Source organism: Aplidium turbinatum, chromosome 14, assembly GCF_918807975.1.
Source record: "Aplidium turbinatum chromosome 14, kaAplTurb1.1, whole genome shotgun sequence".
In the NCBI taxonomy this organism is placed as follows: Eukaryota; Metazoa; Chordata; class Ascidiacea; order Aplousobranchia; family Polyclinidae; genus Aplidium; species Aplidium turbinatum.
In genome coordinates this window covers 20,572,448-20,590,752 of record NC_137485.1, presented here as the reverse complement: position 1 = coordinate 20,590,752, position 18,305 = coordinate 20,572,448, and the positions used below count along the sequence as shown (strand labels likewise).

The 18,305-nt window shown below is 38.0% G+C and overlaps 1 protein-coding gene across 1 annotated transcript in view; it reads left to right on the top strand.

The window, feature by feature from the left end:
- The window catches only part of LOC145782722 (calcium-activated potassium channel subunit alpha-1-like), a 50,032-nt gene that overhangs the window by 4,356 nt on the left and 27,371 nt on the right, over positions 1 to 18,305 (top strand). Inside the window, exons 6-15 of the mRNA XM_082594478.1 lie at positions 415 to 526; positions 718 to 869; positions 7,412 to 7,492; positions 10,204 to 10,385; positions 10,881 to 10,991; positions 14,596 to 14,784; positions 15,092 to 15,197; positions 16,428 to 16,547; positions 16,779 to 16,888; positions 17,398 to 17,466. Of these exons, the coding sequence (XP_082450604.1) occupies positions 415 to 526; positions 718 to 869; positions 7,412 to 7,492; positions 10,204 to 10,385; positions 10,881 to 10,991; positions 14,596 to 14,784; positions 15,092 to 15,197; positions 16,428 to 16,547; positions 16,779 to 16,888; positions 17,398 to 17,466 (1,232 nt within the window). The remainder of the gene's footprint in view (positions 1 to 414; positions 527 to 717; positions 870 to 7,411; positions 7,493 to 10,203; positions 10,386 to 10,880; positions 10,992 to 14,595; positions 14,785 to 15,091; positions 15,198 to 16,427; positions 16,548 to 16,778; positions 16,889 to 17,397; positions 17,467 to 18,305) is intronic.

Below are 18,305 nucleotides of genomic sequence, written 5' to 3'. Positions count from 1 at the left end.
CAAAAGATAATATATGTCGTATAACTTTGATATTGTTTTAAAAATGTGTCTGTTTGTATTTTTTATTCTGTCAGTCCCAATTACTGATTTACAATTTGGCTAAGGCTAAATTTTCAAGGCATTAATGCTCTTAAACCGGCAAGCATGTGGACTTTTTCATTTATTATTATTGATTACTGCCATCAACAGTAGTGGCACGGGAGTTGACTTTTTGCTGAAACCGGAGGCATGACAGTCTTTTCTGTTTTTAGCCATTTCTGTTTTGAAAAATACTTCCAACGCAGAAAGCTTCATTCCGGCTATTACGCTGGTTTGGCACTTATTCAACCATATTTTGAATACTTCGGCGATTGTATTTCAGTAGCGCATGTACCTGTTGCTAATGCGCGTGCTCACAACTTTTCTACATTTCAGTACATTGCTGCAAACGACAAGTTGATGTTTTGGCTAGAAGTGAATTCCATTGTAGATTTCTTCACTGTTCCCCCAGTGTTTGTGTCGGTATATCTCAACCGCACCTGGTTAGGTGAGTTCCAACACAGACACGTTTCAAGCTTTCAAGTTTCAAACCAATTATATATTTGGTTTGTCAATACACTTTTTTGAGGTTTGCTTTCTTTTTTTCAACGACATTGCATTGTTGATTCGTTGATATATCATTATATATGGCAGTTGCTGTGTTTACTCACGTTTTAATTTTTTTATTTCTTTTTTCAGGCTTAAGGTTTCTTCGCGCATTGCGGCTACTTCAGTTTTCAGAAATTCTTCAGTTTGTCAATATCTTAAAAACCAGTAACAGTATAAAACTGGTGAATTTAATATCAATATTTGTCAGTATTTGGTTAACTGGAGCTGGATTTATTCACTTGGTAAGTGACGCTATGGTAATGCACAAACTGTTTCAGTTAGATTGACAGATAATATGTTTTCAACTCTAAAAATAATCTTTACCACTTGATAGGGCGAACTGCGAAGCGATGTGTTCTGAAGGGTTTGATCAGTTTTGTTGAAGAAGTTGTTCAGAGGTGCTTAAGAGTGTAACTTGTCGATTGTTCCGTCCCATTGCTTTTTCATAACGCAGTGGAAAAACTAAACGTTAAGAAATTTTGTATAAAGCAACAAAAGGACTTATTTATGGAGAAACATACAGTTGATTGGATGGTCTCAACTCTAAATGGCTAGCGTGGAAGCTACACCGTTATGGTTAGCGAATCGCAACTGCTCGCTGTACTAGTGAGTGCTCAGCCTTGCGCTGATAGCCGGGAAGAACGCTCCCTTCTTCGCAAAGGATTTTTTGTTTATCAAATTTGATTCATCGAAAATTTTGTCTCTGACATCTGCAGCTTAAGACGTGTTCCTAGAAAATTGAATATTAGTTAAAATCCATTATTAGTGAAATGAGATGACGTCACATCACTGGCTTCATGCTCTGTACTCCTGGTCTTGTCACTGCACGTCGCAATATCGATCGTTTTCATTAATAGCCGCCTTTTTATGTTTAATGACAACCTAGTACATTCTATATTACGATGCGCTGTAGATGTAACTTGGGTGAAAAGAATTCTACAAGGATCACTGGACAATTTGTGTTCACTTGCAGTAAAATCTTGCATTGGTGTATGACCATTCCACCATTATAAATCACACAAGGATCAGTTCATAAGCGAAGTCTACCTTGAATGAGCATGAAAGTATATTTGTAAATTGTAGTCTGTTTTCCTCTCTTCACGAGTTTTTCTATCTTAACTACATATTGTCTATTTCTTTGTCTTTAAAATCTGTAGTTTTGTTATTTGTCCACCATCAGGCTTCTCTCTGTCTGGAAGTCACTGTCTGTCTGGAAGTCACTTTCAACACTTTTTTTTAAGCGCGTTAAGGAATTATACGTCATGGCAACTCAGTTCCATCTATCATTTGAATAGTCGACGCTTTAGTCACTGTGTGTAAACTCTCCTGCGAGACATATTTGCATTGTTCAGGATTGTGGCGATTTCATTCGCTTTTTAATCACTGCCGTACAAAGATGGCCAAGCCCAGTAGCGTCCCACAGAATGTCCCTTTTTATTTTTTACCAAAGTTACGTCGTTCACTACCAAGAGCAGCGGATCATTCAAAAAAATATATTTTACAAGTAATTGATCTGGTCAATTACACGTTCGCTTTAGACCCATGGTTTTCAACCGTTTTGTCTTCTTCTGCGAAGCTGTCGTGGGCCCCTAAAAATTTTGCCTGATTTTTTAGTATATTGCGTCTCGTAACGCAGGGGTCAGCAACCTTTTTTGCACTACGGACCGGTTTGAGGCAGGCATTATTTTTGGGTCCACCAAATGTGTTTTATTGAAGGCCGGTCTGCAAAAATAAGGGAGCAAGTCTTTTAGGCGCTGGTCTAATAGGCGCGCACACTGTGGCGTCTGCATATTTAGGTGCGGAGCACTGTGGCGCCCGGTCATTTAGGTGCTATTCCTAGAAGTATGTAGATTGTATCAGCATGGCAGCTTGCCAAAAAATTATATCATGGCTTCCGTGAGTGAAGCTGCTTAAACCGGCAATGCTTTTCACACAAAATGTTTCTCGATCAAAAAGACTGTAGGCTAAATTACGTAAACTTTTTGCTTAAAATTTTCTCCATAATCATTCTGCTGTACCTCCTAAAGCATTGCGCGCAGAAACGAAGTAAAATTTTTCTCATGTGCAGAATTGTTTTGGCATTCGATTAAACTACATATATTTTCAAATTATTTTATCATGCTTGGGTAGTAAAGATTATAATGAAGTACACTTTTCTGCCAATTTTTAATTTTTTTAGAAATTAAAAAAAACACCGTATGGAAAGTTGCTAGTCGTAGATTGAATGTTTTAAATTTTATTGCAAAGCTTTGCATCTTCGGATAGCTGAAGATGTATGCTTTCATTTGATGTCAAGATTGTGCGTCTACGTCGATCACACGAGATGTTTTTACGGCGTAATTACAACAGATTTGTGTGAAAAATGTCTGGTTATTTAGATTAAACGTCTTGACCTCGGTGATTGCGAAAGAGTTAAGTCAAATAATAACTACACTAAACATCAGTAAAAAAATCATACCTTAGTCTATATTGAAGCGGGTGGTTAAATTTTTGGTGTGCAGTGCCTGACTTTGCAAGTAGCCTAGGCTACAGCAAAGAACCCACAGCAAGCTCTTTGTTTGAGAAGGTAGGCTACACGAGGTGGAAGGATGAAGATTTTTATTAAACAATTAATAAATACGAAAAATGCGCTATCAAACACTGCAACGTACACATGAAGCCATCAGCAGCAATTTTTTCACGATTACGTGAAGTTGAAATAGTCGAAGCTGCCATATCAATCTTTGCTTTATGATGTGGCAAACTTACCAAACCTTTCGGTGCAAATGAAGTGCTCAGATCCAACATCGGCTTATATGCAGGGCAATTAGACCAGTAGACCACCTGATCTCCACAGGACACGTACTTCTGGAGTAGAAGTTGCCGGTTTAAAGGCGCAGCTTTGTGCAATCTGTTACCTTTAATAATTACTTCTACTTGAGACGGATAGATCGTGTGGAGTTGAGGTGCGTGAAAACGCTTTACTACTCTTGATATTAGCACATTTCTACAGGACATTTGCAATGCATCCTGAACACAAGTTGCAGCCAGATGGAACTTTACTTAATCTGTTATCTTTCGCAATTACTTCTGTTCGGGATGGATTGGCCATGTGACGAGAACGCGTAAGACGCTCTACTACTGTTCACATGAATACATTTCTACAGGGCATATAGGCTACACCTTGGCTACAAGTTGCAAGCATAATGGTGGGACTTCGCTCGTTATTAAACCTAGTCGGGGTTTTGACGGAAAACTAAGTTACTCTTCACTTAAGCCTACCGCCCGGTTGAATACAGGCTACGGTACATTTTTTACTGATGTTTAGTGTAGTTATTATTTGACATAACTAAAAGTGAACTCATACATGTTCGGAAACTTGAATAATTTATTGATAAAGCTTTCGCCGACGCAAACCTGGACTAACAAGAAATAAATGCTGAACACGCGCAAAAAAAAAACATAATTTTCTGTTCAACATAACATTTTATGTGAAAATCATTGTCGGTTTAAGCAGCTTCACTCACGGAAGCCATAACATATTTTTCTGTTCAATATAACATTTTGTGTGAAAATCATTGCCGGTTTAAGCAGCTTCACTCACTGAAGCCATGACATATTTTTCTCTTCAATATAACAATTTGTGTGAAAATCATTCCCGGTTTAAGCAGCTTCACCCATATATTTTTTCTGTTGAATATAACATTTTGTGTGAAAAAGCATTGGCGGTTTAAGCAACTTCACTCACTGAAGCCATGACCAACAACGCACACGCATTAACAAAACAATATATTTTCTTGTTCAATATAATATTTTGTGTGAAAAGCATTGCCCTACGCCTCTACCTGCTAAGCTGATACAATCTACAGACTTTACTAGGAATAGCACCTAAATGAACGGGCGCCACAGTGCTCCGCACCTAAATATGCAGACGCCACAGTGTGCGCGCCTATTAGACCAGCGCCTAACTGTCAGCGCCTAAAAGACTTGCTCCCTTATTTTTGCAGACCGGCCTTCAATAAAACACATTTGGTGCATGCAAATATATTATATACAACTTATCTGGTCATTGTAACGCTGCTCCGTGAAAGTCCTGGAATTGTTTTACAGCAATCATCTGCTTCCTCCTTGGGATTGTGGTGGTTAATGACACCCGCAGTGTGTTTGTTATGTCCAGCCTACTTTGTAATTTTGTCTTGTTTGTTGCTGTTTTCTGTTTTTGAAGGCAACTTTATGTAATTCTTGTTTATATTTGGTTTGAGTATGTTTGGCAGCCAACGTTTACCGAATATTGAAAATAAAATTGATATTCTGCATTAGCCCGGTTAATCAAAAACATTTGCAATTTATAGAGGAATTTAGGCTTGGTTTTGCGTGGCCTGGTAACAAATTCCTCACGGACCGACACCGGCCACGACCCGGTGGTTCCTCACCCCTGTCCTAATGGAATCAAATATTTTATAAGTTTCGAAGCGACACACTTAAAAGAATTTTCTGAACTTGCAACGCACTTATGACGATTGATGACATTGACTAAGCTAGCCTATGCTATGAGCTATATGTTGGCAAACATCAGTAATCTATATTCTATATGCTGATGTAATGTTATTTTATAAATTTTATCAAAAAATAATAGAATTTTTGCTACCGGTACCTTCACAAAAAATGTCTTCCTTTTTTTAAAATTTGTAATCAATATTTCGCTGCGGCAAAACTGGTAGTGCTAATAGGCTGCTGGCCAACGTTTGTATTTCTAAGTTCAGCATTGATCAAAAATCTGCTGCCTCAAAAGAATTAAGTTGAACATATTTAGCCTTATAAAATATTTAACTCTTTTATATGAACTTTTTTGGTTAGGAAGCGGAACCTTGGTACCGTCCTTTGAAGTTTCAAACGCCGCACTAGGGCGTCGCAACAAACCATTTGAGAATCACTGTAATACACAAATAAAGCACAACTAATTTTTAAATATTGTAATCTATCAATCGTGCTGCAAATTTTGAAAATTTCACGGACCCCCTGAAAACGTTTTGCTGACCGGCCCCTTAGAGGACCCCCGGTTGAGAACCACTGCTTTAAACTTTTACTCGTCTTATGATGTTGTCGAATTAAATTATTATTTTGTGACGTCATAGTGACAGTGGGATATTCGAATAAATTTTGTTTGTTACTAAACAACTTAAGTTTGTTTTAAGATCACGTTTAAGCTAGCTGTATGTAAATCTCTGAGGAAAAAAACGCAAACCCTTATTCATCGGGCCACGGAAAACTTCTGAACCGCTGGTTTTGTTTAGCCAGAAACATTGCTCCTAACAAAAACAATGCACTTCAGTTACCTTGAATCTTTATCGAAAATTGATGAAATTTGTGATTTTCCTTGATCAAGATCATGTGTTAAAATAATAAAAATCTTTGTTGTTGTTTGTGTTGAAAATGTTCGCCATGTTTGTAAAATGCTTTTTTTTCTCTTTTTAATGAATTTCTCTACTGTTTCTCGGCAGTCGAGTGTAGCAGGAACTCAGCGATAGACACGTGTTTCGCCCATTAGGCTGGGCTCATCAGTACCGCACCACTAGTTCCTGCCACATAGTTCTCAACCGCTGCTTTTGTCAGTCAATTGAATTCTTGGTGCGGTACTGATGAGCCCAGCCTAATGAGCGAAACACGTGTCTATCGCTGAGTTCCTGCTACACTCGACTGCCGAGAAACACATGTTTTTGCAAAAGTCTTGATGGCTAGTGTGGAGGCTACACCGGTATGGTTAGCGAAACACAATGCTCGCTGTTCTACATTGAGTAGTCAGGTAGTGCTGACGCCAGGAAGATAGCTCCTTTTCAACAGAATTTCTCATCAGCCGAATTATATCTTGGTAATGTCGGTCTGATACACATTCAGCAGATTCTTCTTAGTCGATTGATAGCAAAATATCAGTACGGTGACTTAAAAGTGTTAGCTTTGGACCGTTTAGCATTGAGGGAATCGATTTCGGATAACAGTGTACTCGGCTCCACTTCTGATGAATGTAACTACGCTGCTGCATGTCTGCCTTGTAAAACGCAAAGGAAGTAAGAAAGTTTCATTTCATTTACTGATTAACTGGTTTTGATACAATAAATGAAACTAATACGACTTTGCTCAATGCCAAGCAGAGCCAGTTCAAGTAAATGAAACCGCTATAGTCCAAGTATCCTTAATAGCCTGTTTCACTCTTTGTGGGATGGTCAAAAGGTGCTCAAAAACATGCAAAAGAGAAACCGACGATGCTAAACCAATGTAGGTGGCAAGTAGCATGGCTCAGTCCTCAACAAAACCCACAGAACTCAAGAGATTCCCATTAGCAAACCACACATAGCTCTGAGCTGCCTAACTGAACCGGGCTGACTGAAGCATAGCTGTTGTTAATACTGTAGTACGGCAATTGCGTCATGAACGAGCGTATGCGACACTGCCATCGGCTGGGTCTTACAATGTATGGGAGCGTCGTTGATTGAAGGTTTGTGAACGATGGATGTTGGGTTACAGCGGCCGTTCAAAGGACATTCCGATTTATTTTTTTACTTCAAATTTGTATGTTTTATTTCTCATACGCACTTTGCTGTTGTACACTACCCCTGTTGCAACTAAAGGGATTACAACTCACCACTTAACGAAAGTTTATTGATGAACTATGTTTAGTTTTTCTATGTGGAGTGAACATAACTATCAACTATAATTTAAGTTGTTTGTTTGCACGGTAAGTAGTTGTAGATGTCAAAATCCTAGTTTTATCGGGATTAGATTCACTTAAGTAGGTTCCTTGTTTCAGGTGGAAAATACAGGAGACCCATGGTTGGATTTCACCAATCCTCAAAAAATTACATACTGGGAGAGCGTTTATCTTCTGATGGTGAGTCTTGTTGAATGAAATACGCCGTTTTATCTCTTGAATGGCGTTTCTTTGTCATTGACAACACGTTTATATCGGATTAGCGTGGTGTAGAGTTTTGTTTAAGTGCTAAGCATAAGCAAGATAAATAATGTTTTGTACCCATTTTAAAGTATGCTGAGTTTTTTCTGACAATAGCTGTAGAAACAACACAGTGTCATTACAAAAAAAGATTGAATGCTGTCTTCAAATCACTTATGGATCATGAGCGTGCTGATGCTGAGGTATTTTTTTACCAATTTGTGAATGGAGGCAATGTAAAGATTGTAAAGTATGCTATGAAAGATGGCTTGTGTAATCCCGTAAATATATCTTTATCTTACCGGTACATCTAAGATTTGCTTGCTTCATGTGGAGATCCTTAAATGTTTTAATCCCCACTTATTAACATTTCTGATTTTCAAATATTTTAAAAGCAAATAGACGATTTTTAATTATCTAGAAATTTAAGTGGTCAGTGTGTTTTGAACTCTGTGCCATAGCGCAGTCTTTGAATGAACTCATTGAACTGCTGAATGAAGTCAAGGCCATCAGGGTCTGCTACTATTCGGTGAGTCCGATTCGGTGAGTCCGATTCGGTGAGTTCCTAATCTCTAACCCCTAACCCCAAACCCCTAACCCTAAAACGGCAATGATAATTAAGCTCCGGTACCCGATAATTTAAAAAAAAAAATTTGAAAAAATCACCCGTTAAGGAATTGGACTCACCGAATCGGAACTCACCGAGGCCATCATATGCACGGATTTCTGTAACGCAAAACAGCGAATGTTTTTTTTTATAGTTTGTGTGTGTGCAGTGCACCCTCAGCTACTGTGTTTGATTGAGCAATAAAGTCAGCATCTTTTTCAAAGATTATTTCGTTGCTGGACCCTCTATGTATCTTCCATTATACTTGTCACAAAGGCATATTTTGTCGCAGGGTGTTTTCAGTTAAAAACTTTGCGGGTGTACCACTGTACCAGGTACCTAGCAACCGGCTTAATCCTATCAACTACTGTCATGAATTTGCTATTCCTCAATAACTTACCAACATAACCAACATTAACGAGATGGAACGTGCACATCTTGTAGCGTTATCGAGCTTAGTTCTCTCATAGTGAAAGGTCGACAGCTGCTCATTTGATCTGAAGAAATTGAAAAGTTGCGATAATATCTGTTCAAGTCGAACATTTACACTGGTTAGACACTGCCATTTCCTTGCTAGTGAGATTATTGCTTTTGTATTTCTAAGCGAGTCTTTTGTCTGCGCAGAAGTTAACATCTCAAGGTAGAGCCAGACTAACGTCTCATTATGTGACTTTTATATGATAATAGTTCCTTTTAATTTGGAGAGTTCACGAAACTTCTAGTTTAAAAATTCACTTTTTACAATGATTAAGCAGCTACCAGTGTCAATGCAGTATAAAGGTGACCGACTTATTATTATCATAGAATTATACAGGAAGCTCAATTATATAACTCAAAGGACTCCAACATGTTCGATTCAAAGTAGAAAAGTAATTGCAGTGCATATTCTCATTATGATAGTCGCGTTGTCCCAATACTGATTAGAGCGTCAACTTCAGCAAGCACTTAAACCACTACAGTCAATTCTTTTACTTCAATTAAAAAAAAAGTAGAGGCGTTAAATCGTATGCCGGTAGATAGATAGTGACTGCTAACAACAAGTGTGCAGATTGTCCGTATGCTTGCAGCTTTTTTATTTGCTGGAATGATGTTTTTGTTTATCTACGCCGTTTCTACGGGATGCTTTGCGATATATTGCAATGTAACCACATTCGTACGCTACAGCCTGTGATGCAAAGTGGTTGTCACGTGCCAAGCAGGCTTGGAGTTGGGATTGAGAAATGTCGCATTCCCATCTACTTCACATTTCTTTAACAGTATCCCGTAGGCTAATACAGAAACAAAGCACAAACAATTTTTAAATTTCGCAATTTATCAATCATGCTGAAACCTCGGAAACTTTCACCGACCCCCTGAAATCGCTTTACGGACCCCTTAGGGTCCGCGGACCCCCGGTTGAGAACCACTGCTGTAGTTATTTAACTGTATCGATCATAAATGTCACTTGAAAGGTTGCCAAGCATTTCATAATTAAAACTCTCGAGTATAAATAGTTTATGAAAGTTTGCTGATTGTCGTTGTTGTACTTCGTACTGTTTTCACTTTGTCATTTGTTGTGTCTTACAAGGAAAAGAAGGTTGACTTGACCCGATTTAGTTGTGATAGTGACATAGAAGGAAGTGAAAATGCAATTTTAGTCCAAGCAAACACTCTTAGACGTTCTGGAACACATCTGGACGAAATAATGTCAGTTCGGCCGCAGTGTCTTGAACGCAGCATATTTTTACCACATCATATTCTGCACATTGACTTTTGTATAAATTAGTAACGTTTTGCTTCAGCAGTATTTTGATTTTGGTTCAATTTATCTTCGCTAATAAATGGAAAAGGCAGGACATAGTATCTGAAACAACTTGTTGTAAATATAACATTTGGTCATTCTATTGTTAGTAAAAAGTATGACTTCTTTTCAAGCGAAAGATTCAAAGAAGACTTGGAACAAAACTCCTCTCACCTAGTGTTTTTATACTTAGTGTTTGGTATTCTTCCCTCACTATCCTGTCGTTAAATCTTGGAAATTATATTAATTCATTCCCTCATCCAGGTGACCATGTCTACTGTGGGTTATGGAGATATTGCAGCTAAAACAACACTTGGTCGATTTTTTATGGTCTTTTTCATCTTTGGTGGGTTGGCCATGTTCGCGAGCTACGTGCCTGAGATAATAGAGTTGATTGGTACACGCAAGAAATATGGTGGAGCCTATACGTCAGTCAGTGGACGAAAGTAAGATACCGGTAGTAATGTTTGAAGTCGTTAAATTATTGCATTCAAATACAAACACAAAATTCCCCATTTTTTACGGAAGTTTGTCCCTTCTACATTACAACCTTGCATGGTTTTTATCATCAACTACCTTGTCGAAGGCATAATTGATGTTCGCATGAGAAATATGCAGAGCTAGATGAAGCATGATGAAATGAATTACTTAAGATCAATTGAAGTTTACTCTTGCAGCAAATGATCTGTATTTGCTGACAATTTAATTGCTGAGTGTGTTTAGCGGTTGCGCTCAACCTTATTTTTTCAAAGAAATTTTCTTCCACTTACGATTTGTAATTATTTCGAGTTGTACCTGTATTTTGTACTTAGTGTTGCCAAATGCACTATTTTGATTAATGTTTGGATTAAAGTTGTAACTTTATATCAATTAAAAGTATCAGTTTGTCGTGCATTGGTCTAAATCCCATCGACTTCTCACTGGGTTTTGTTCTGTTTTAGGCACATCGTAGTCTGTGGCCATATTACTCTGGAAAGTGTGTCATATTTTTTGAAAGACTTTCTACACAAAGACAGAGACGATGTAAATGTTGAGGTGTTGTTTTTGCACAGGTATGTCTATTATTTTTGAGACAGCTCATTATTTGATTCAAAGTGGCCCCATGCCCCAATCATGTTAAACTTTTTATTGTTTTAACTGTATGAAGACGGTAATGTGGATTTTTTTTATTGCTAACGTTTCCCCCCTTTCAACTCCCGTTCTTATAGCAATATTGTATTCAAAATTCAATTTGTTTCAAAATGATTACCGCCTACCCTATACTAGGGTGGTCCAAAAAAAACTTTTTTTGTAAATGTTAATGTCTCACCCTAAAATATTGTTACCATTGATGAGAAAATGACATATGTGAATTTTCATAAAGATTGGTTGATATTTAGAGGTTGCTACCGGGGTTCAAAGTTTTGTCGTTTGCCCCCATTTTAACGTTTCGAGAGGATATGATATGATACGGTACAGTAAAAAATACAGTACAGTGCCATGGTATATTGCAAGAAAAATACAGTTTAATAATTACTCTATAGTCTGTTTATAAACTCATGTGTCTGTATTACGAATTATATACTGGTGTGCATGTACGAAATGTGCGACTTTGTATAAGGTAAAGGTGAGTCCCATACTTGAATACAAGCATCGAGGGATGAGGTTCTCATTATACTAAGCCTTCGGCACTAACGAGAGTAGGGTGGCCAGTTCCTTTCTCTCGGCCGCCTTTACTTCAGCAACTACGCCCACTCAATATATTACACCCTGGGTAGAGGTGGGCGTGGGCGGTGTTTGTCAACAACCAGTATAAGCCGGGAGTCAAACCAGGATTGCATGATTGGAAAGCGAGCGCGTCACCGCTGCGACTTTGTATACTTGTGTTTAAAATTCAGAGACTAAATTGGACATTCATTAACAACTTTAGAATACAACAAATAAACTACATGTACAAATGTACATGATGTAAACTAATATACGTAGTACATACATACAGGAATTATTGCGCGAGGGTCTTTCTACTACAGTCTGGATATCGCTGACGGAGTGACGGTGATCGGCGACGACACGCAAAAGATACTGTTTTTGTTCTTCGTCACATGTGTGTAATGTGTTGTATTCCGTGATCAACGCCACTCCACGCTCGGCAATGTCACTTACAACCTTCATTTCACTCACAATTGCTCTCGCTCTTTGATACGCGTCATTGGTTTCCCAGTTATCTGGATCTATCTCCAAAAATGATGAAGACAAATTCAGAGCCTTAAAAAATCGGTTTGTATTTGATGTAACAAAATCAATGAATGACCATTTTATTTGAAAACCAAAGACTTGTTGTATTTGGCCTGCCGTCATCATATTCACGAGATAGTTCTCGAGGCGATATTTTTATGTGTGATGGGTCGTTCGACTGGTCCGGACATTCTACTCTTCAAGCGTTTTCAAATGAAATGGTCATTCATTGCTAAAGATGATGTACAATGTGCGTGAACTGACGACGAGGCTTTAAAGCATGTGACAGACGTAGCAGATGCCATAAGAACCTTCGCTAATGAAAATTGTTAATACAGCAACATTGTGACGACTACAGAGCTCCTTGAGTTGACCATCATATTCTTGGGTAGAGTTCCTCTTCGTGGCATCAAAATCATGGCTCCTGGTGCCCTTCATCGTGCCAGGTGGATGGCGAAAGCCATCTATGCACTCAAAGTTGGGATGTACCGAAAACAGTACACGTTGACTAAAAGGGAGGATGTCGCTTTGCGCAATATCTGTGTGTTTGTTGTGAGAGTGTACGTGAAAGCTTGGTTTCTCGCCCCATCGCCGATTCTTGCACTATCTCAGGATCTCGCATTTCTCAACAACTCGATCAGTACAAGGATATTCATTCAAAGATGGCAAAGGCCGCAGGGAACAAGATGTTGCGTCATTTGTGGTACCTGGGAGAGGAGCTTATCGCGTTGGCATTCTTTGATAATTCTTTATCATCAGACACTAAACGGAAGATGATGACTCCAATAAAGACATGTGACGAAGGAGTACAGCCTAGTAAAAAAGCTGTAATTGGCCACAAAGAAATTGCAGACAAAAGTTTGAAAGTTTTTGCTACATCAAATACAAACCGATTTTAAGGCCCTGAATTTGTCTTCATCATTTTTGGAGATAGACCCAGATAACTGGAAGACCAATGACGCGTATCAAAGAGCGAGAGCAATTGTGAGTGAAATGAAGGTTGTAAATGACATTGCCGAGTGTGGAGTGGCGTTGATCACGGAATACAACACATTGCACACATGTGACGAAGAACAAAAACAGTATCTTTTGCGCGTCGTCGCTGATCACCGATATCCAGACTGTAGTAGAAAGACCCTCGCGCAATAATTCCTATATGTATGTACTAAACAATAAAAACTATTAATACTGCAAAAAATGCTCAATGCCAAGCAAAAAGCCAAGCAGAGCGAAATAAATCAAATATATATAGTTATTACTCTCTAAACCCTTGACAGCCTGTTTTAACCTAAAAGGAGGACCTTCTGATGATTACCCTTTTAGGGTGAAACAGGCTGTCAAGGGTTTAGTTTAGACAGTGGTTCTCAACCTTTTCTGAGTCATGGCCCCCCAGACTGTGGCTCTAAAAGACCATGGCCCCCTTGAGTGAAATAAAAATGTATTTGTTTAAAGAACAACGAAACGAAATCAATAAAAACAGTTAACGAGTGATTAAATGATTTAATGCTTTCTTTTTCGTAATAGACTACGCCAGTAAATCAAGCGTATCCTTAATTGTTACGTTACAATCACAAAAGATGATGCAACATGCAGTGAGATAGAACATACGATGAAAAAACATGCTTTTAGCTAGCTTTACGTTACTAACACCTACATGAGTGTTTTTTGTGTCACAATTCTACGTTTCTGTCAATACATGTTATAATTCATTAATGAAGCCTTTTATCGTGGCTCCCCTGAGAACGCTTTGTGGCCCCCTTGGGGGGCCGAGGGCCACGGTTGAGAACCCCTGGTTTAGAGGTTAATAAATATGTATGTACTATGTATATTAGTTTACATCATGTACATGTAGTTTATTTACTGTCTTCTAAAGTTGTTATTGATTGTCAAATTTAGTCTCTGAATTTTAAACACAAGTATGCAAAGTTGCACATTTTGTATATGTAGACCAGTTAGTATAATTCGTAATACAGACGTACATGAGTTTATAAACAGACTATAGAGTAATTATTAAACTGTATTTTTCTTGCAATATACCATGGCACTGTACCATATTTTTTTACTGTACCGTATCATATCATATCTGTATCACATCCTCTCAAAACGTTAAAATGGGGGTAAACGACAAAACTTTGAACCCCGGTAGCAACCTCTAAATATCAACCAATCTTTATGAAAATTCACATATATCATTTTCTCATCAATGGTAACAATATTTTAGGGTGAGACATTAACATTTACAAAAAAAGTTTTTTTTGGACCACCCTACCCTATACTTTCTACGCCGTCAGACAAAACATCAAAAGTATACTATTAAAAAACCTCTCTGCATTATGTCCAAAGTTGGATTGATAAATATGCATTGCAAATGCACTATACAACGATACATTTGCAGATGCACTAATATACGCCCTGATTGTGTTTTTTATTTTTTTATTTCAGCATTCCACCAAACCTGGAACTTGAGGCTCTTTTCAAGCGGCATTTCACCCAAGTTGAGTTCTTCGAAGGATCTGTATTGAACTCTAACGATCTTTCCAGAGTAAAGATGGAAGAAGCGGACTCATGTGTGATCCTCGCAAACAAATATTGCCTTGATGCTGATGCAGAGGACGCGTCTAACATTATGAGGTTTTCGACTGACAGTTACAACATTTTAAATCTAAGGAAATTTGAATGATAACGTGATGGCTGAAAGGGTATTACAAGTCTCGCACGGCTCTTTTTGTTTGCCATTCTAGTAGTGGCTACTAATCACCAAGAATCCAAGATCATTGGTTATTCATCGTCTGAACAGTGTAATTGCTGGTTACGTTAGAACAGTGGACACTCTCCAGTCTCCACATACCGCAGCTGTTTCATTAGTAAAGCTTTATTCTTCCAATTTCTTTTTATTGAGCTGTATCACACAAATTTAATCAGCATGTTGTGATTTTAGGGTGATTTCGATAAAGAATTACCACGCAAAAGTTCGAATTATCATACAAATAATGCAATATCACAATAAAGCCCATCTGCTCAATATTCCAAGTTGGAACGTCAAGGTAGGCAAGACGCAAGTTGTGACAACTATTTAAAGAAAGATTACTATTATCTCTTTGTTGGTGCAAAATTTTTCAACTGTGAAGTTTTAGTAACATGTGGGATGATATTCCTAAGTAAGTATACATCAGGTCAGGCTAAACTTAAAGAGTTGCTATACTGCGATGTCGCTATACGGACAATATTATCAGAGCGTTCGAAACTCTAGTTAATAGTTTTTTTTTTTTTGTGAATAAAATACTGCAGTTACTTCGCAACGCAGCAGATCATGATGACATCATCAAAGGTAGTTTTATCCACCTTAGTTATAGCCGATTGGCGTGGCAGATGATGTCATTGTTTCATAATGTTGGCTGAATGGTTGCTTCGTTTGTGTGTACGCCTAGAATAGTACACTTCGCCTCCAAATACTTTAAAAAAGATGTTTGTAACATTGACGTGTCACAAGCAGTCACTTCCTGCTATTTGTGTACAGTCGAAACAGCTATTAATACACAGGCTAACCAGGAAACACTTGAGGTGGGCTGATGCGAGTGGGGTGGTTTGAAGGACTTTGTACGCAAAACAGAAACTTATTTCTGTAATGTGGGAGTTGTGAGCTGGAATAACTTGTCTCAGGTTATGGTTTTGCATAATTGTTGCGACGTCATTATTATTTCTACCTATTTCGTGTGAGACAACAGTTTTGAAGTTTAGGGCAGGTATTGAAAAGCCATGTCATGTTTGCTTTAATGCTGTGATATCCTGCATCCCTTTCGGTGCCTTATAGATGGGGCACTCGAAAGTGACAAAGTTAACAGTGTGTTCCTTTGCGTTTCTTGCCCACGAAAGAGCTAAAGCCTCACTTGAACATGCTGAATTGTAGAAACGTCTGGTAACTATGGCTGATCAGTGATCAGTAATCACTTCCAAGCATGCTAACTCATGTCATTGCGTGTTCTCAGTGATTGTCAAACCAACAATCAGCTGCTGTTATCTCTCAACTACTTTTCTTGGTTTCGGAACAAGTCTTACATTATTCCAAATAGGCTAAAAAATTTCATTTCAAGTTTGATAAGTTTAACAAGTCTGGGAAAGTTGAGAATTGTTCTTCCACGAGTCGAAGTCTACGTGAAGGTTAAGTTTTTCAATCCTTGTGTTTGTTGAACGCTGAAGCAAACTTTCAACTATCATGTTAACAACATATTCAAGTTTCATGATCTGCTCTTTAATCAAACTAATTGTTTCCATAGGATGGCGATGACGTGATCTGCCTGGCTGAGCTGAAACTAGGCTTCATCGCACAATCTTGCTTGGCTCCGGGCTTTTCCAGCTTAATGGCCAATCTATTTTCGATGAGATCAACTATTAAGGTGAACATTGTCATAAACGAAAGGTTTTGTTATATTTGATATTTTAACGCCGTTTTTGTCAGCAATCAAATGGCAATGTTTCTGCGTTGTACCGCAAGTGCAGCTTATAAAAAACTCAGTTTCATCAACTTTTAAAAATCTCTATATCAAAATTATATTTCCGGTGCTCATAATTTCAGGCTTGGTTGACTTGCATATACATTTATGTTTTTAATTATTTCCATGGTTTAGTTTGACGGGGAGTCGTGGCAGAAGCATTACCTTGCCGGGGTAGGATCCGAAATGTACACAGAGAACCTCTCTTCCTCTTTCAATGACCAGATATTTCCCAAAGTTTGCGAGTTAGTATTTTCGTTTTCTTGTGTCACTGTGTGTAACCTTTTTGTTTTCGAAAGCACAAATTAAAAATTGAATTCGAAGCATTGTGGTGTCAACACAAACTGAGTTTTAAAACGTTTTATTAAAAAAGTTTCAATGCTTTGTAGAGTTTCCATCACGCATTGAAGCGGTGATCTGATAATGAAATTTTCTACGGTTCGAGAAAAAGTTTTCTCTGCCTATAAAACGTTGAATGGTAGTTTTATCCAATATTCCTTCAGCAAGAATTTTTTGCTATGATGTCTGTTGTATGTGATCTTTTCTGTTTTGTAAGTATTTACTCCGGCATTTCAAAAACAATTTTTATGTGTTTTTGTTTGCTTGGTCAGTTTGTGATATTTCGTTTTTGTGAGTGTTGGTCCGGCAAGGCGAACTGTGTTACATCCCATTGTTGTTTTATCTGGCGATTATTACACTTTGCAATCTTACTGCCTGAGGTTTTCGTGTTTACAGTTTTTGCACTGACTTTCAGGATTTGCTACAAAAATCTCAACCTGCTGCTTGTGGCTGTTGAAGTGAAGAACGAAAACAACGAAACCAAGTAAGAACTTTTTTTAAAACAGTTTATCAATTGATTGTCCCGTTTTAATCAATAAAAATGGTGATTGTTTGTTGTTCATTGGTTTGGTTGGTGCTCGTTGAGATCACGATATGGTACGTTAGCCAATAGCCATTGTACTTTCTGGCTTCGGTACATGCAATGGTACGTTAGTCAATAGCCATTGCACTTTCTGGCTTCGGTATATGCTTCAAATCCGTTGTAATCTTTCTTTAAGAAACGTTTTGTGTCTCACTTCACTGCCAAACCGTGCATTGCCACTTCCAGACAAAATGCTCTGAAATGTAATGTTTGTTCCCATGAGTCGGGCTGGAGTGCATGCGATAACTTTTGTCCCCAGTTGACTGTGCTCAACTCAGGTGGTCCGAGGCAGACTCATGTCAATAGCTGTGATGCTTTTCACCTATTTTGTTTTTAAATATGTGGCTCCGGGTTAAGTTTTTTTGCGTTGTTCCGGTAGTTTTCAATGCTGTGCGCTGTACAAATTTTTGAAATAGAACCGGTTTTATTTTGGCCATATACATACTATGTTAATTGAAATAGAAAATCAATATCTATGGAGAAAATGTGTTTATTTGTTCAAATGAAGTCTTTCGCTTTACTTCAACATGAACAGGTTAACTGTTCTACAACGATAATAGTCTTTATCACTTCATACGTTGAAGTAAGGATATAGTTTGACACAAAAACAACACAACGACAAGGTTGAGCATTATAAAATAATGTAACTTAGTTTATTTTTTGCTTGTTTTTCTGTTGTCTAAATTGTTATTTTTTTCTGTGCCAGTATTCGGGCACTGCGTACTTCTCGTTGTTTATTC